The sequence below is a fragment of the Panthera onca genome, chromosome D3 (assembly GCF_046562875.1).
Source record: "Panthera onca isolate mPanOnc1 chromosome D3, mPanOnc1 haplotype 2, whole genome shotgun sequence".
NCBI lineage: Eukaryota > Metazoa > Chordata > Mammalia > Carnivora > Felidae > Panthera > Panthera onca.
Genome location: NC_138350.1, coordinates 7,215,230 through 7,232,678, shown reverse-complemented (window position 1 = coordinate 7,232,678; position 17,449 = coordinate 7,215,230). Strand labels below are relative to the sequence as shown.

The window sequence follows — 17,449 nt, the reverse complement described above, 5'->3', positions numbered from 1 at the left end:
TCTCCTTGCCAGCCTTAGTTTGGGAGCCACACTCCTGCCAATGAGTTCTTCCTCAGAATGAGAACGGCTTTTACCCAAATCTGTTAATTCTCAAATTTGAACATACTTCTCAGTGATGCAGATTACCAGGCACAGCATCAAACCTGAATCCAATGCCAGGGCCTGGGCCCAGGAGTCTGCATCTTCAATCATTCCCACCTTGATTTGCTATTCTGATGCAGGTGTTCCATGGTCCAAATGTTGAGAAACTGGGAGTGGGGGTTTGAGGGTCCCAGAAGCTGTAGGCTTAACCTCAGAAGGCCTGTGGGGACCTCACCATACAACTGCCTGGCCAGGTCTTTGGAGGCCATGCCTAGACCAGGGCTGCTTGGCCATCCCTGAGGTCACAGGCACTGCCTGCTGCGTGGTGACTGCATTCTCTGTTGGCTACAGACAGCCCTGACTCAACAAGCACCTCACCGTGTCCTCTGGGGACCATGGCCATAGCCAGGCCAGCCAGGGATCCCTGGCACTTGGAGGGTCCATTGAGGTAAGTGCCTCACTAAGGTTTTCCACTTCTCTCTGGAGCCTCCCTGCCCAGGGGCAGTGGATGGTGGGGCGGGGTGCGTGCGTGCGTGTGCATGTGTGTGTGCGCGTGCACGCGCACACCAGCTCCCACATTCCCTCTTGGGGCACAAAACGGCAGGCTTCTGTTGTCTGGATGTTTCTGAGCTGCTCGGGCTTCACCACTAGATGTGTGGGGTTTTTCCAGATTGCTGTGGAAGAAGTCAGTTGTTGGCAGCACAGAACATGTCACTTATTTCACAAACCACACAGTATCAGCAACACCAGGAATAAGCCAGAAGCCTACAAGTTGGTCTGCTTAGCAGCCATTAAAAGAAAACAGTTTAAAAATAAGAGTACCCTCATGCATTGCTAGTGGGAAAGTAAAATGATACAGCCACTGTGGAACACAGTCTGGCAGTTCTTCAAAAGTTTAAACAATTACCATATGATCCAGCAATTCCACTTCTGGGTATGTAGCCAAAAGAAGCAGGATCTTCAACAGATACTTGCACACCCATGTTCATAGCAACGTTATTCACAATGGCCGAAAGGTGGAAATAACCCAAGTGTGTTTTGTTAGATGAGTGGATAAACAAAATGCAGTGTATATATGCAGTGGAATGTGATTCAGCCTTAGGAAGGAAATCCTATCACATGGTACAACATGGATGAACCTTGAGGACATGCTAAGCAAAACAAGCCACTTACAAAAGGACAAATGCTATTAATTCCACTTAAGTAAGATCCCTGGAGGAGCAAAATTCATAGAGACGAAGTAGGATGTTGGTTACCAGGGACTGGAAGGAGGAGGGGGAATAGGGAATTCGTGTTTACCAGGGAGAGGTTTCCATTTAGAACGCTGAAAAAGGTTCTGGAGATGGGTGGTGGTGATGGTTGCACAATATGAATGAATGTACTTGATGCCACCAAACTGAAAAATGGCTAAGATGGTAAGTTTTATTTATATATATTTAGATTTATACACATACATAACTATATATATATATATATATATATATATATATATATATATGTACTTTTATGTGTATACGTATACAACTAACAGCCAGTAAAGAAACGGCCTGTAGCCTGTCATCTAGATGGCCCATTAACACATGTTTGTAGTTATATGTGTTATGTAAATGTACACATGATTTAAAAAGTTCAAAGGTATAAAATTAAAAATCTACTCACTTTCCTATCTCTACTGAATCCCAGTCTCTCTGTAAATGTTCTAGTACTACCTTAGGAAAATAGTTTTGAGCTTTTACTTAATGGTCTGTGTATATGAAAGTTACACTGAAGCGGTCATGCTGTCCCTCCTGAGAAATTCCTGCCATTTGTGTCTGTGTGCTCTTCCTTGTTTGACAGTTCCACAGAATTTCATTCTGCGGATGGAACAGTTTCTGTAATCCTTCTGCTCTTGGTGGACACTTGTTTCCAGTTCTGTATATAATTATAGTCTGCACTGTTGTGAACGTGCTTTGGCGTAATATTCCAAAGACACACAGGTCAAATTCTTCGTAATTTTTGGGTCTCTGGGTCTCATATGTGCATTTAAGGCTTTGATGGATGTTGTCAGATTGCTCTCCAGTAGGTGGGGGTGTTTGTTTCCTGCATACTCACCAGTACCAGTGTCAAGTGGCTTTTTTTCTTTTACCAGTCTTAGATGTGATACATACTCCCATCATTTTTACTTGTTTGAACTGTATTTGAGTGATCATCTGGGCCAGGCCACAAGGCAAGCCCTTTGCTTATGTTAGGACATCTTAACATTATGCCCCTGAGGTATAAAGAGAAAATGGACTAAGGTCCTCAGCCTTGCCACATTTAAAGATTGCCAGACAGTCAAGGGCAACATCATCATGTTGGTCACTTAAATCTTCCAGTGTCTGTCTCTTTATAAACAATCCTCTGGTGACCTCCTTTGTGCTCACAGCTTTTTCCTTCTTTGGGTAAATTTCCAGGAGGGGGATGTCGGAGTGATAGTGTATAATCTTTTGGAATTTTTAAGGGGTCTGGTTGGCTGGTCCTGTCTCTGTTCAGTGAATCTGTAAGCCAAGGCTGGCCCTATGGTGTCCTCTGGCCATCCCAGTCCTTCCAGGGGGTCAGTCCATTTATTGGCTTCAGGTTAGCTCCCTGGTCTCTGAAACTGCCACCTTGCTTCCCCTCGCTGGAGTTGAGATCTTGTGGTGGACTCTGGTGATGTCTGTCAAGGCGTCTGCCTTTGCTTTCTTGGGCCTTTGGGATTTGGGGCCTCTTCCCCCACAGGATAGCCCTTCCTGGCTCTAGGCTGGGGAGTGTTTTCCTGGATTGAAGTCAGATCTAGCTTGCTTTAGGGCTGAAGAAGACTCTGATGAGGTTTATTGTGTGTGTGGGAGGGGGTATTTGCTGGCTACTTGTGTCCTGAGTCCCCATCCTTCCTTCAGTGCCCCACTGAAGGATTCCCACTCTCCCCAGTGGAGGGCTGAGCCTCTTGGAGGGAGGGCCTCTACATCACTAGGTGGGAGCCTCAGGTCCATGATCTGTCACTAGCAATGTGGCTATGGGTAGCCCTCTTAGCCTCTCTGTGCCTCCATGTTCCTTTGGAAGAGAACTCAGGGTGTCTGATTCTGTCTCCCTGTTGTTGGGTGTGGGGGGCTTTGTGGCAGGGATGTCAGCACTCAAGGCCTGGGTGGAGCATCTGGGAGGGCAACAGCCTCCAAGAGCTAAACTGGGGATCAGTGTCCTTGTGGACATGGGCCTTGCCCTCTGGCCTGCAGGTTGGACCTCTTTTGGTGCTAAATTAACAGATTTGCCCTGAGCCCCTCTCAGTGACAGATTTAGTTCTGCGGGATCATCTTCCATCCATGACCTCAGCCTGCTTGTCCCACCACCGGCTGTCTCCCATGTCAATCCCCTGAGGCACTGGGGACTTTGTCCAGGAATTGAATGGAGTGGCATCAAGCAGATATCTGTCCTGAGAGAGGCCTGTGCCCTCTAGACTGGGTGGTGCCCAGACTGAAGCCTCATCCTTATGGAGCTGAAACAAGCTGATACCCAACATCCTCGCAGGCCCAGGCCACTTCCCACTCCTGTGCTGCTGCTTTGCTGAGCCTGGTGCTATGTGATGGGAAGGGACAGAGATGACCTCCCCTGCTTCCAATCTGGAGCTTTTTCCAGAACAGTGGGCATATACTCAAGCCAGTAATGCATTCACCTTTAGGGGAATCCAAGGGGAGCCACCTTGAATCAGGGCCATTTGGAGACAGACCCCCTAAGGAGGTCCAGGAGAACAGCCTGGTGTGGGTGTCAGGGCCCAGAGCCTGCCCAGGGGACCAGAAAGGTAATTATTTTATTTTATTTTTTAATAAAAATGTGTATTTGTGGGGCACCTGGGTGGCTCAGTCGGTTAAGCATCCGACTTCGGCTCAGGTCATGATCTCGTGGTCCGTGGGTTCGAGCCCCGCGTTGGGCTCTGTGCTGACAGCTCAGAGCCTGGAGCCTGTTTCAGATTCTGTGTCTCCCTCTTTCTCTGACCCTCCCCTGTTCATGCTCTCTCTCTCTCTCTCTGTCTCAAAAAAAAAAATAAATGTTAAAAATAAATAAATAAAAATGTGTATTTGTGAAGTATAGCATACATACAGAAGTATATGAAAACATGTAGTGTTTAAAAAACGACAGATAAAATACACACGTACACTCTACCCAGGACAAGAAATTGAGCGCTTTACAATCCCAGAAGCCCCCTGCATGCTCAGACCTGATCACAGCCCTTTCCCTCCCTCCTTCTGTCCTCCACCTGCTCCCCTTGCCAGAGGTAACCACCATTCTCAATTTTGTTTTTACACTTCCTTTATTTTCTGACCCTGCAAGTGGTGAACTAATTGTTCTCACCTGTACAATAGTACTCTTAGGTGTTTTACCATGTTTTTATCCTAAACAAATTTGTTTATTCTTGAACTTAATGTAAATAGAGTCCTGTCTGTTTTTCCATGGTATCTTTTGCTTAACATTTTTTTTTTTCATGTTTGTTTATTTTGAGAGAGCATGAATGGGCACTCATGAGCAGGGGAGGGGCAGAGAGAGAGAGAGAGAGAGAGAGAGAGATCCCAAGTGGGCACTGAGCTGTCAGCTCAGAGCCTGACCTGGAGCCTGATGTGAGCTCATGACCTGAGCTGAAACCAAGAGTAGGACGCTCAACCAACTGAGCCACCCAGTGCCCTGCTTAACATTATTTTAAAAATTGATTCATGTTAATGCTGCTATAACTCATTAATGTATAATTAATAGACATTGTTTTTAGAAAAGTTTTAGATTTACAGAAAAATTGAGTGGTTAGTACATAGAGTTTCCATATACCTTGTGCATTGTCTCCTTATGTTGGTATGGTACATTGGTTATAATTAATGAACCAGGATTGGTACATTATTGTTAATAAAAGTCCATAATTTATTCAAATTTTCTTAATTTTTACCTGATGCCCTTTTTCTGTTCCAGGATCCCATCCAGGATAGCATGTTTCATTTAGTTGCCATGTGTCCATAGGCTCTCGGGCTGTGAAAGTTCCTGAGACTTTCCTTGTTTTTGATGACCTTGACGATTTTGAGGACTGTCAGGCATTTTGTAGGATATCTCATTCAGTTTTTGTTGCTATGTGATATATAATTTCATTGCTACATAAGACAATATAAATACTATGTTCTAATATGTAATGTATGGTTGTAACACTCCCATCTTATTCTTCCATTGATGGACATTTCAGTTCCTAATTTTTTGTTTCAAACGGTGCTATTTTACTCTTGGATGTGTCTTTTAGTGCACACAAGCGCACATTTCTGTAGGCCTAAAGCCAGAGGTGGAATTGGTGGATACAGAGTATGTGCATGTTCAGTTTTACCAGTTACTGTCACACTGTTATCCCAAGAAATAAATTTACAGGTATAACCACAGTCCTTTGTCCCACTTCCTCACCAGAAGTTGGTATTATCAATCCTCAGTTTTTTCCAACAGAGTAGGTGTGAGATGATACAGTGATTTTAATTTACAGTTTTCTGTTTTATGACAAATTTGACCATTTCATATATTTACAAACTACTCGTGTTTCCTCTTCCATGAAATTCCACCCCCCCCCCACTTTTCTATTGAGTTTTCTTTTTACTCAACAGAAGTTCTTTATATATTCTAGTTATAGCTCAGAATAGGAGTGGCAAATACCTTCTTCCAGTTTATGGCTTTCCTTTTCCTTCTTTTTATAGTATCTTTGGATTAACAGAGGATCTTTTTTTTTTTTTTTAATAAATTTCTTCATTTTGAGAGAGAGAGAATGAGGTGGGGGGGCAGAGAGAGAGGGAGAGAGAATCTCAAGCAGGCCCCATGCTGTCAGTGCAAAGCCTGACTCAGGGCTTGAACCCACAAACCATGAGATCATGACCTGAGCCAAGACCAAGAGCCAGACGCTCAACCAACTGAGCCACCCAGTGCCCCAGATTAACAGAGGGCCTTAATTTTAATGTAGTTAAATATTATCAATCTTTTTCTTTATAGTTGTGTTTTCTAATGCTTAAGAAATCCTTATCTCGGGGTCAAAAGTCTATTCTCCCATTTGTATGGTGTAAGGTAGGGATCCATTTTTATTGATTTTTTTCATTTATGTTTAAACATGCATAACCATCCGTTACTGCAAAATTACTTTTCTCACCAACCTATGATGCCAGCTGTTTTACAAATCAGGTGTTCCTGGAGGAGCACACCTGTCTCTGCGCCCTCCCTTTTGTACCATTAGTCATTTTTGTATCCCCGCACCTACACTGCACTATCTTAATTACTATAACTTTATAGAGATTGGTATTTGGAAGAACAAGAACCGCTGATGTTATTTTTAGTTGTGTTTTGGCTATTTTTAGCTTTGTCTTTCCATAAAATTGTTAGTATCAGATGTTCTAATATATTTTTTAAGTTAGATTCACAATTCTCAAGAAAGCATATGGTAAAATTAACCCAGCCTGCCTTTCTTCTCCCAGTTTCCTCTTGTAGAAGTGACCACAGTCAATAGTTTTTTGTGTATTTTTCTAGAAATAATCTTAAGTTGCCAAAGCTTGTGTGTATATCACTCCCCTTTTTGTAGTTGGCTAGTTCATCAGCAGAGTTTATTTAAAAAGTAAACAATTTTCAATGGAAAAAAACTTTCTTAACAGGTCATGATTTATAAATACCAAAGAGGTAATAAATGTTAAATTTTGTATATTTTTAGTCCTAAATGAAGTAATTTTGAGTAGTTTCTGAAATTACAAAATGTGTTTTATAATTTCTACTAATTTTGGTGGAAAAGCAACCAATTTAGCTTCCCCAACGTTCCTAGCAGAGTTCTGGATGGGTTTGTGTCTCTTCGGTGCTTCAGGGAATCACGTTAGAGGCACAGATTGTTTTTCAAAACAGGAACATCTGGGTCAGGCTGAAATCCCTCTTTCAGCAATAGCTGTGACAGAAATAACACATCTAGGATATTCGTAGAGAGTTATGAATTATATTTGGGATTTCCTGTCAGCTCCTATTGTCCTATTTGTTCTTTCATTTTCTCCTTCTGTTGATTTGTTAGTGTTGCCTCTCTCTGTCTTCTGCTCACCCGAGGAATAGCAACATACTTACCGGTGTATCTGCATCTGAAGCTGGCCAGTATCTTCTCCGTGGGTCCTGCGTCACAGAGGCCGCAGGTCACTTAGGGCAATTACCTCTGCCCCCATCTAGAAATTCCCTTAGTGTGAGAGTCTGTGGGTGAAGCACAGTTCTTGTTTGTCTGAAAAGCTCTTTATTTTACCTTGATTCTTTAAATACTATATGTTTTTTTTTTCCAGGTTTAGAATCTAGGGGTTACCAGTAATTTCTTTCATCCTGTGAAGCTGTCCTTCCACAGTTTCCTGGCCTCTACTGATACTGTGAAGTCAGCGGTGTCACTCCCTCCTGTGAAGGTAAAGGTAATGTCTCTTTTTTTACTCTGCTGCTTTTAAGATTTTCTCTTTGTCTTAGATTTTCTGCAGTTCAATATACCATGTCTGGGGCAGGATTTCTTTTTATTTATCCTGTTTGGGATTTGTTGGCATTCTTGCATCTGTAGACTGCTGTCTTTTATCAGCTCTAGAAAATTCTCAGTCATTATCTCTTCAAATAATACCCTTCTCATACTTTTGTCATTTGAAACTATGATGAAATGTATGTTTGACTTTGTCAGCTTTTCAGTCTATCTTCCAGGTATTTTAATCTTTCTTCTATATTTTCTATCTTTTTTTCTTTTTCTCTGCTGCATTCTGGTTAATCATTTTTTTAATTAAAATTTCTTTTTTAAGTTTATTCATTTATTTTGAGGAGAGAGAGAGAGAGAAAGAGGGCTTGCATGTGTGCGTGAGTTAGGGAGGGGCAGAGAGAGAGGGAGGGAGAAAGAGAATCCCAAGTGGGCTGCATGCAGTCACGCAGAGCCTGATTTGAGGCTCAAACTCACAAACCATGAGATGATGACCTGGGCTGAAATCTAGAGTTGGATGTTTAGCAGACTGAGACACCCAGGTACCCCTGGTTATCTTCTTATATGTCTTCCTCTTCATTTGTTATTTTGCTGTGTCTACTCTGATGCCACACCCATCCATGCAGTTTTTAATTTCTGTGATTGTACTTCTCATTTCTAGGATTCCATTTGATTTTCATATCTGCTATATGTTCATTTCTTTAGAATTTCCTGTCTCCTGCAGGTTTTCGAGTAGGTTGATTCTTTTCAAACAAAATAAACCAGGGGGTGTTTTTTGATCTCTAATATTTCTAATCTGTGAAGTCTGGGTCGGTCTCTAGTGTGTGTTTCTCCCTGCTGCTTCTCCCTCATGGTACCTTGTGTATTTGGTGAGCTTTTACTATAGGCCACTTGGTAAAATAGTTGCGTAGATCTTCCAAGACATAAAACCAAGGTGCATATTCCTCTAGGGAGGATTTACACTTATTTCTGCCTGGGGCTCAGGGATACTGCCTGTGACTTTAAAGTCATGCCTTGAGGCTGCAGATCCTCCATAGCCAGTGTTTACACCCCCTTCTAGGGGGTGGGTATTTTTCTGGTTCTGCTTGGTACCACGGCAGGGCCTGCAGCCCTTTGTTTCGGGGAAGGAGGGCAGGTTTATTATCTGGTTTGCCTTTATCCTAAGGTGTTAGCCCTTTGGGGCCACAGCTTAATGTCCTATGAGACTTCTCACTTTTGCTGGGCCCTGGATTTTGACTTTGCCTTTTCTACTCTGCGAGCTCTCAAAACCCCTGCTCGTTTTCACAGCTTAGCTTATTTGGAGAGGTAGATGCCACAGGGGAAAAGAGACCTTGGATATTCTGATTCTCCTTGCTGCTGCTTAGATTTTGGCCCGGAAGTTCTGTACTCTCTTGTAGTTCTTTGATGCTCCTATAAAGAGTAAAAAAATATTTATCTCAGCTTTTTAAAATAAACTATTTATTTTAGAATATTTATAGACATATGGAAAAATTGAGCACATGGTACGGAGGGTTCTTATATGACCCAGACCCAGTTTCCCGTTACTAACATTTTACATGATATTTGTCACAGTACTTACATATTATGAACCAGTATTTATACGTTACTATTAACTGAGATCCATAGTTCATTCAGATTTTAGTTTTTGCCTCTTTCTGTTCCAGGATCTCATCCAGGATCCTGTATTATTCAGTTGTCCTGTGTCCTTAGGCTCCTCTTGGCTATGATAGTTTCTCAGATTTTCCTTGTTTTTGATGATCTCAGCAATTTTAAGGAGTACAGGTCAGGTATTTTGCAGTCTGTCTTTGGGATTTGTCAGGTGTTTTCTCTTTGATTAGACTGAGGTTATGTGTTTTTTTTGTGGGGGGGTGGGGGGAAGACCACAGGTAAAATGCCATTCTCTTCACTTCACATCCAGGGCACGTGCTCTCGAATGACATCACTTGGCTGAGGTAGTGTCTGTTAGGTTTCTCCACTGTGGGTTAACTTCTCCCTCGTCCACACTTGTATGTACTCCAGGGAACGCGGTCACTGTGCATAGCTCACACTTAAGGAACTGGAGTTATGGTTCGCCTCCCTAAGGGCAGAGTTCTCTGCAGAAGCTACTTGGATTTCTTCTGCATGGGAGATTTCTAGTCTCTCCTGCTTATGTCACTAGAGACTCATGGGTATTTATTTTATACTTTGGATGATAATCTAGTCCTACTTTATTTTGTTGCTGAAATTGTTTTAGCTTTGGCCATGCGGAACGTTTTCAGTTAGTTCCTCTGTCCCTTTGACACAACCTCGTCTTTGATCATTGACGTGTTGTTGTTTTTTAAGCCCATCTGCACTTCCTGACACTACAGTGTTCTCCAGGTGTGTGTTGTACATTTTCTGCCCTGGCCCTAGACTCCCATCTTTTTTCTAAGCAGATTTGATTCCTGATTCCTTTCATTGGAGAAATGATATCAGAAACCTGAAGCTAAGTATGCTCATTGCTGCTGCAGTGTCCTTGCTTCCCGGCCCTCTCAGTTGATGGTGTGAGGAAGTACATGTGCTTATATACACACAACTGGAAGTATTTCTATACAGGATCATCTATATCAATATCAAGTGAAACAGGATCTTACACTGGTGTCTCCAAGTGTAATTCATTACCACATGAATCATTCTAGCCCTCTCCCCTGGCTTATCTGTAACCAACATGAGAAAACTGGTTCCCACCATCCGCCATCTGTATCACTATCAGTTATTCTCAGTAACCATTATGACTGGAACCTGTTAACTTCCTCCTGTTTTTTAAAAAAATGAATGACAGTATTATACAAGCTGTTCTGTACTTTCATGTTTCACTGGCAGACATCTGTTGGACATCTTTCCTTGCTCATTCACACAGATCTACCTCGTGTTTTTTGAAGGCTGCGTAATATTCCATGGCACTAATGTTCTTATTGAACATTTTGCCTATTGATGGCCATCCAGGCTATTTCCAATTTCTTGCTACACAATCCTGCAGCAGGATTACATTGTTTCTGTGAACACGTGGCAGGATTTCACTGAAGCGAGGACTTGATCCAAGGGTATGGATGTTTAAAAATCTCATTCGTCAAGTTGCCCTCCTCCAAAGACTGAGCCAGTTTACAAGCTCATCATATGCACAAATACGGTTTCCTGATACCAGCTGCAAGGGAGAGACCAGTAGCTGTCAACCTTTGAATTTTGCCAGTCATGTGAAGGGAATTTGCTCTTTGTTGTAGGCACAGCAAATCTGTTTTCCTAACTCTAGGGAGGTGTATCTTGGTCCACATGTTTACCTTTATACATGGTCTGTTTTTCCCTTTTCTCCTGGGATTGTCATGCGTGGAAAGCCTTCTCATCTTCCATGTTCTGAGTACTGAGTACTTCGTGTGGTTTTCTTCAAAAACCCCAGACATGCAAACAGGCATACCGTACACCCACATACGTGGCACCTAAGTGCGTATTTTGAACTTTGTATACACTACACTTGGTTTCCACTGTGCAGGGAGATTTCTGTCACTATCTGCTGTTCCAGTTTACTCATTTTCATTGGTGCTGAGTGATGTGAACATGTCTCAGAGGCACTTCTTGGTTTTCCTGCTGTTGGTCACTGAGGTTGTCTCCAGTGCTTTTACAAACATGCTGGTGTGGCTCTTGAAGCACACGGGAGGGATTCTCTGAGGTAGGCATGGGAGTGGGCCTGCTGGGCTGGATGGTGAGGACATCCCTAAGTTCACTGTGGGGTATTTGTTCTGCAGGGTAAAGACGGCCACCTTGTCAGCTGCCAGGCATGAAATGCTAGCTCCTTGTGATTTCACCATTGGGGCTGAACATCTTATATTTATGAGCCATTCAGGTTTTCTTCTTATGTCATTTAGCTATTTTTCTTTTGGGGGCATAGTTTCATTTTTCAGATCTTTTGATCCATTTGCAACTGAGTACAAGGGATACAGCTGTGTTTTTCAAGATGACCAGTGACACAATGAATAACCCACCCTTAACCTACTAAGCTGAAATGCCACCTTTCCAAATTGAGGATTCAAAGGCTGGAGCTTTAATGTTTGAGGGGTTTGGTGCACATCCTTGCTGTTCTTTTTCTTCCTTCATGTTTGTTAGAATCAGTCTGACTAAAATGTGTGCTAGTATTTATCACTAACCCATGAATTATGTATCATCTATCTCAAGATGTTCATTCCCCCTGAGTTATTAAACTTTCCTATGAACAAGATACTACCATTGATCTAGTAAGACTCTCGGGGCTTTCTGTTCACTCCTAGGCATTGTCCCTTCTCTTGCCGGATTACAGTGACCATCCAGACAGTGCTGAGTTAGCAATAGTGGATGGTGAGTATAATTCTGGTCGTGTCAGTACTTGTGGTTTATTTTCCAGCAATTATGGCCTATTTTATAAAAAATGAAAAATTTTATCAAATGTTTCCTTCATATCTGTAGTTGCTAGGACTTGCATTATTAGGTTTATAGTATCATCTATCCTTGCCTGTTTTTGTTTTGTTTTTCACAACCTAAGAATCCTCTGCGGGGGGGGGGGGGGGGGGGGGGCACCTGGGTGGTTAAGCATCTGACTCTTGGTTTTGGCTCAAGTCATGATCTCGTGGTTTGTGGTTCGGGCACTGTATCAGGCTCGGCGGCATTGGTGCGGAGACTGCTTGGCATTCTCTCTCTCCCTTTCTCTGCCCTTCCCCGGCTTGCTCTCTATCAAAAAACACTTTAAAAAAAAAAAAAACATCTTAGGGAAATTAGGAAATTAGAGAAACACCCCACCCCAACCCTGTGCCTGGTAGAGGAGCACTAAGTAACCATCAAATGGGTGAACGCTAGCGTTTGTTGATCTGTTCACAGAAGTGTAGGATTTTACATCTGCCATCTGAACAGTATTAGAAGCATCTCTCCATTGGTACATCCTCCAAGCTGCTGACAACTATCTTTGAAAACCCCAACAATAAGACATTCACATTTGGCTTTCCCCATACTTGAAGGGAGACCATTTTGCAGATCTCGTGTCATACAAGCAGACCTCCTACCACTTGGCTCTCCTACCCAGAAAGTCAAGTCTAAGACCTTCCCCCAGTGGAAGCCAAAACTCTTCAGGGTGCAAGACTGGAGGCCCTCAGTGCATATCACCCACCCCTCCTGCATGAGAACACTCAGCACCACACTGTGAACTTATCGTAGAATAGATTTATTTACCTGAAACCATGTCTGTGCAATGCTTGTTGCTATACCAGCACAGAAATAAACAACTGATCTCTATTTACAGTCTAAAGTCAAACATGCGTTGTGATAAATTGACGTTTAGCATTTTATTAAGATAAATGCATCACAATATCTGTATTGCACCAACATCTGTCTACTGCTTCTGATTTCATTAAATAAGTTACATTTAATACAGTGCAAAACAGCTGTTTGCACACTCGAAAAAAATAACTGAAATTATGAACTGGAGGCCTACGTTTTAACCTTTCAACACCTGCAGTGTTTTCAATAAATTTATAAATAAGCAAACTGTACAGAGCCAATTAAAAAGTAGCATGTTTAAATGACACCATAGAGAAATCTAGCTACTTACAACTGAAGGCATGCATTACAATTGAATATTGTACATTTATATAAGCTATGACATTTTGCACAGAGAAATATGGAGACTTGGCTGATGGCTTCTAAGTTCTTAGATAAGGTTTCAAAACCTCAGTCTTCTTGCAGCAAAGAAACCAAAGTTCGCTGGAGAGGTTTTCTGATTCATTAAGCTAAATTGTACATTTGTAATTATTATTTTGATTTAAAAGCTAAACCCGTTGGTAATACACGTTTCCTCCACATAACACACAATGAGTTGGGGACTTTTTTCTACTTTTCTTTTTTTCCCCCAACATCAATCATGCAGAGGGCTGGTAGATGTGTTGCTAAAAACGCACATGCACGCAACCGAACACCCTTATATTTCTGCAAAATGGTTTAGGAAGCGGTTACTCCAGTATTGCTGAAAAGGAAAGAGAGAGGAAATCAGCTTTATGAAATATGGGGAGGAAATGTTAGAATAACCATTTAAGATTAATAGTGACAAGGAATGGTGAAAAGGAATGTTCAGTTTGATTTTTTTAAGATTTCAAGACCAGCATTTCTGATTAACTGTCCCTGAGGTGCTGCCTACATCAGGCAGCAGCCAGAAGCACTGGCTTGGTACAAACCCTTCATGTCGCCTGGCTACAGAGCAAAGGCCACCCTGGCTCATGGAAGAACCCCACCAGGCAGACACATTCTTGCTTCAGACACGGAAGGGCAACGGGCAAGAGGGGAAAGAGTTCTCGGTTAGCAGTGTGGACGGTAAGGAGGGTGACACACAGGCGAGCAGTGCGGCTGAGTGCGAAGCCTCTACCTCCCCTTCCTCCCCACCCCATTCCTGTGGCTGGCTGAGCGGTGGTGGCTTTGACAAAATTGGTGGTTATGTTAAAAAGGCAACAGCTGATTTGGCGGACTTAGCCCATGGGCGCTGCAGACCCCTCTGGCTCTAGGCAGTGGGGAGCCACTTTACAGACCCCGAGCTAATGCCTGTGGTCTCATATTCCAGAAGGTCTGCCGCCTAAAGGACATTCAGGGAGCTGAGGCCCCTGTCTGAGGGTGATGTGATAGCAGCTGCTTGCGGGGAGGCTGGCACTCGCCCTGCTTGTCTGTGAGCTCACGCAGCTCTCTCTAGAAAGTATCACCTGCACTGTGCAGATGAGCGCCTGGAGGATGTATGACGTCGCCATCTTTTAGGCAAAGGCCTAACCAAGAAGCCGTGCAAGGCCTACCTGCCCATCGGTGAGAACACGAACAAGTTCTGGAAGGTCTGAAAAGGACACCGGTACTGATGGCGGCAAAAGCAGAGGCCGCCTGGGAATTTCCTGCAGGTGCTGGGTGAGGATGGGTCTGGTCTGGGCACCTGCCCCTCACTGTGGGAGGCCTGAGGCCCTGGATGCGTCCACAACAGTACAACTGCTGAGGAGGCGCTGATGTGGCAAAGCCTGAAGCAGAGGGCACAAGGGGATGCTCCTAGCTGCCTAGGCTGAGGGAAGCGGGTGCTGAAACTGCCTCCAGGCTGGATGGGCCTGAAGCTGAGAAACCACAAGGCAACAGCCTGCCCAGGCTGATCTGGAGCTGTGCATTTCTCCGACAGCAGCAAACAACATTTAACTTCTTTTGTGAAGGCTACTACTTCGAGGAACCAAGTCAGGAAAAGCTGACTATTGGGTAAGTTTGGTTTCCATTGAATAGCACACCACCCAACAAGCTCAGACATCCTGTTCTGGTTTGGAGCCAAGGCACACTCCTTGCATTTGGTCCTTTTTAGGCCTCATGATGCCAAAACTGGCAAAACCCATCCTCTTCCCTGTTACACGCTCTGCCAAACCGACCAACCTCCCTTTCTCAGAGACCTCATGCAGTTAGGATGGGACTTCAGTCCCCTTACACTCAGACCTTGCAAGTTGGCAGTACCCTGCCCCGCTTGATGATTCCCACCAACTCTCCCCCAAACTGGAAGCCTTTACATCACATCTTTTGGCTGGTCCCAGATCTGGGCCCCCAGAGCCTTCACAGGAACACTCAGGGCCTCATGGGGAGGGAGCTCCTGCTTAGGCCTCCTTTGCCCTGGCTCACGGACAAGGCTGGTTGCTAGCAGAGCCATGCCCTAAATAACTCTGCTTTAACGTACCCTGGAGAGAGAGAAGACAAGTCCCAGCTGCAAAGGATAGGACCCAGAAGGTTGAAAAGAGGTGGCCTACTTGAGACCAACCTATTGGATGCACGAACTGACTGGTTCAACTATTTGCTTTCACTAGATTTTTGCTTTTTAATGAACCAGGTAGCAAGGTTCTTGGATGAATCCTTGCAGCTAGTAAAGACCAAAGAACCACAAGTTTTTGAGAGTCCTCATCTTGGCATTAGCAAAGGCAGCATTCTCTCAGCCTGTAAGTTGGACCAAAGCAAAATGAGCTTCTCTCTCCCCAGGCTCTCCCTGACATCCGGCTGTGCCACTGACCAAGGCAGCGCATGGAGCCTATAGATGTCACACCTCGCGTCAGCTAACCCAGCCCCCGTGTGCACAGGTACCACGCATCGTACACTTGTTGCACTCAGAGACTGTCACAGAGCACAGCAGTGCATGACACAAGGGGCTTTTTCATGTCACACAGCTAGCTCACTCGGTGGCAGTCACCTTTAGGCTAAAGCATCTGGATTCCAGGGGATACTCACGTTAGTTGATGATGTTGGAAGGCATTGGAGGAAAACACCATAGTTAGGACAGTTAATGGCTTACACACTGTTGGTAAGACTGATCTCGAACATGCGCAAACATTTATCATAGTAACATGGTGTTGGTTAGTGCCACATTCAAATAAAAATAGTTCTATACAATATGTTCATTTGGTCATGTGCTATTTACAGATTTTACAAAAACACACACACACACACACACGCACGCACGCGCCCTTATGTTCTCTACACCAGGCTACAACAGGCCAGCAGAAACTTGCATAAAAAGTGTCACAGATGACAACTGGTACATATACATGAACTCCTACAACTACCTATGCAGCAGAACAGGATCTTTCTTCCCCTAGAGCACAGTAAAGCTAAAGTTCTAAGAACTTAAGAGAAAATTGGACACGGCTGTTAGATAGTTCAAGCTAAGCCACTTAAAAGTTAAAAACAAGACAGTTATTTTTCTGTCCATTTAAAATGTTTTATTTTCCTTTTTAAACTAGATTGTGAAGTGCCACTGAAATAGGCAATGTTGGCAAAACAATGTCTGTTACAATAAAATACATTAGACATTTAAATAAATAACCTTAAAAACTACGTGGGGGGACATGAACCCAGTCGATTGTATCTGGAACAATGTTTTCTGCACAAGCGAGAACAGGCATACCTCTTGTTAAGACTGATGTAAACAGAACCATCAAAACCCTACAGGAGAAGCAGCCGAGCGGGGCTGGGAGTGTGGGGGGTGGGGGTGGAAGTGAATGGGGGCCACAGGGGGTGAGGGGAGTGGCAAACCAAAAAATACTGACTGAGGTAGCAGTACTCTGCTCAGTGCAGAAAAATTGGCTTATGAATAAAAATTAGACTGTGATCTCAGATTAAATCCAGATGATCATGCAGAAGACACAATACATGCTATTTAGTTTTAGAAAAAGAAACACACACATTCATTTCCTAAAATCTGCTGCCAATTAATTTGCTGACAATGTCTGCTGGCTCAACTATTTTTTTTATACAAGGATGAGTATTAAACAGAACACTGTACATGCTTTTTCATCTACAAAAAAATATTTGCATAAAATAGTGTTAGTTCTCTGTACATGTCAATGGACACTTTAATTATGTGTATAAAAAAGGAAAATCTTGCCCCACTGGAGTCAGAAAAAGCAAAACAAAATCTAGAGTATGAAATCTCCTTCACCAGCCAGTATGTTCATGTGAAAATTCAGCAGAAATAGACAGTTGCTTTAAACAATAAAAAAATTAATTGATTAAGTTAAACATCTTCTTTATGTAAAACTGTCAGTCAAGACCAGAACATATCACTAAAGTTAGTGTCTGTGCTATAGACCCAGATCACCAGGGGCATTATGAGCAGCACAAACGGCCAGGAAATCCCATCGGTGCATGCCGAGAACGAGCAGGATTTGGTGGCAGGCTGCACACACTCTTTACCAGGTTCCAGGTAGTTGCGGGCCACAAACTTGAGTGTCTCATCCATTAGAATCACAGGCAAGGAGATTTTCAGCACCATCAGCCACTGGGTCAAGTTCAGCGGTGTGATCTGGAAAATAAGCTGAAATACAAAGAAGCTTTGTCAAGTTCCCAAACTTGCAGGACAGGCACTTAGGCCCCAGCTCGGTC

The 17,449-nt window shown here is 43.4% G+C and overlaps 1 protein-coding gene and 1 long non-coding RNA gene across 6 annotated transcripts in view; one reads left to right on the top strand and one right to left on the bottom strand.

Moving 5' to 3' along the window:
• The first annotated feature begins 1,561 nt into the window (after nt 1–1,561).
• Nucleotides 1,562–15,948, top strand: LOC144613912 (uncharacterized). 4 transcript variants are annotated; one of them, XR_013551379.2, is made up of 3 exons: nt 1,562–3,871; nt 7,380–7,499; nt 11,821–15,948. It is a non-coding gene; the product is annotated as an uncharacterized LOC144613912 (long non-coding RNA). The 4 variants fall into 4 exon arrangements; XR_013551380.2 differs by lacking the exon at nt 1,562–3,871 and adding an exon at nt 3,880–7,238; XR_013551378.2 differs by lacking the exon at nt 1,562–3,871 and having other exon boundaries at nt 3,880–7,493.
• Nucleotides 12,723–17,449, bottom strand: part of ATP2A2 (ATPase sarcoplasmic/endoplasmic reticulum Ca2+ transporting 2) — a 58,049-nt gene continuing 53,322 nt past the window's right edge. Inside the window, exons 20-21 of one of the 2 annotated variants that reach the window (XR_009604075.3) lie at nt 15,797–17,381; nt 12,723–13,541 (exon numbers count right to left, since the gene is read on the bottom strand). Coding sequence is in view for 1 of the 2 variants with exons in the window: in XM_060612252.3 (XP_060468235.1) it covers nt 13,528–13,541; nt 17,261–17,381 (135 nt within the window). In the remaining variant the exon portion in view is untranslated. The remainder of the gene's footprint in view (nt 13,542–15,796; nt 17,382–17,449) is intronic. The other variant, XM_060612252.3, reaches the window with a different exon arrangement.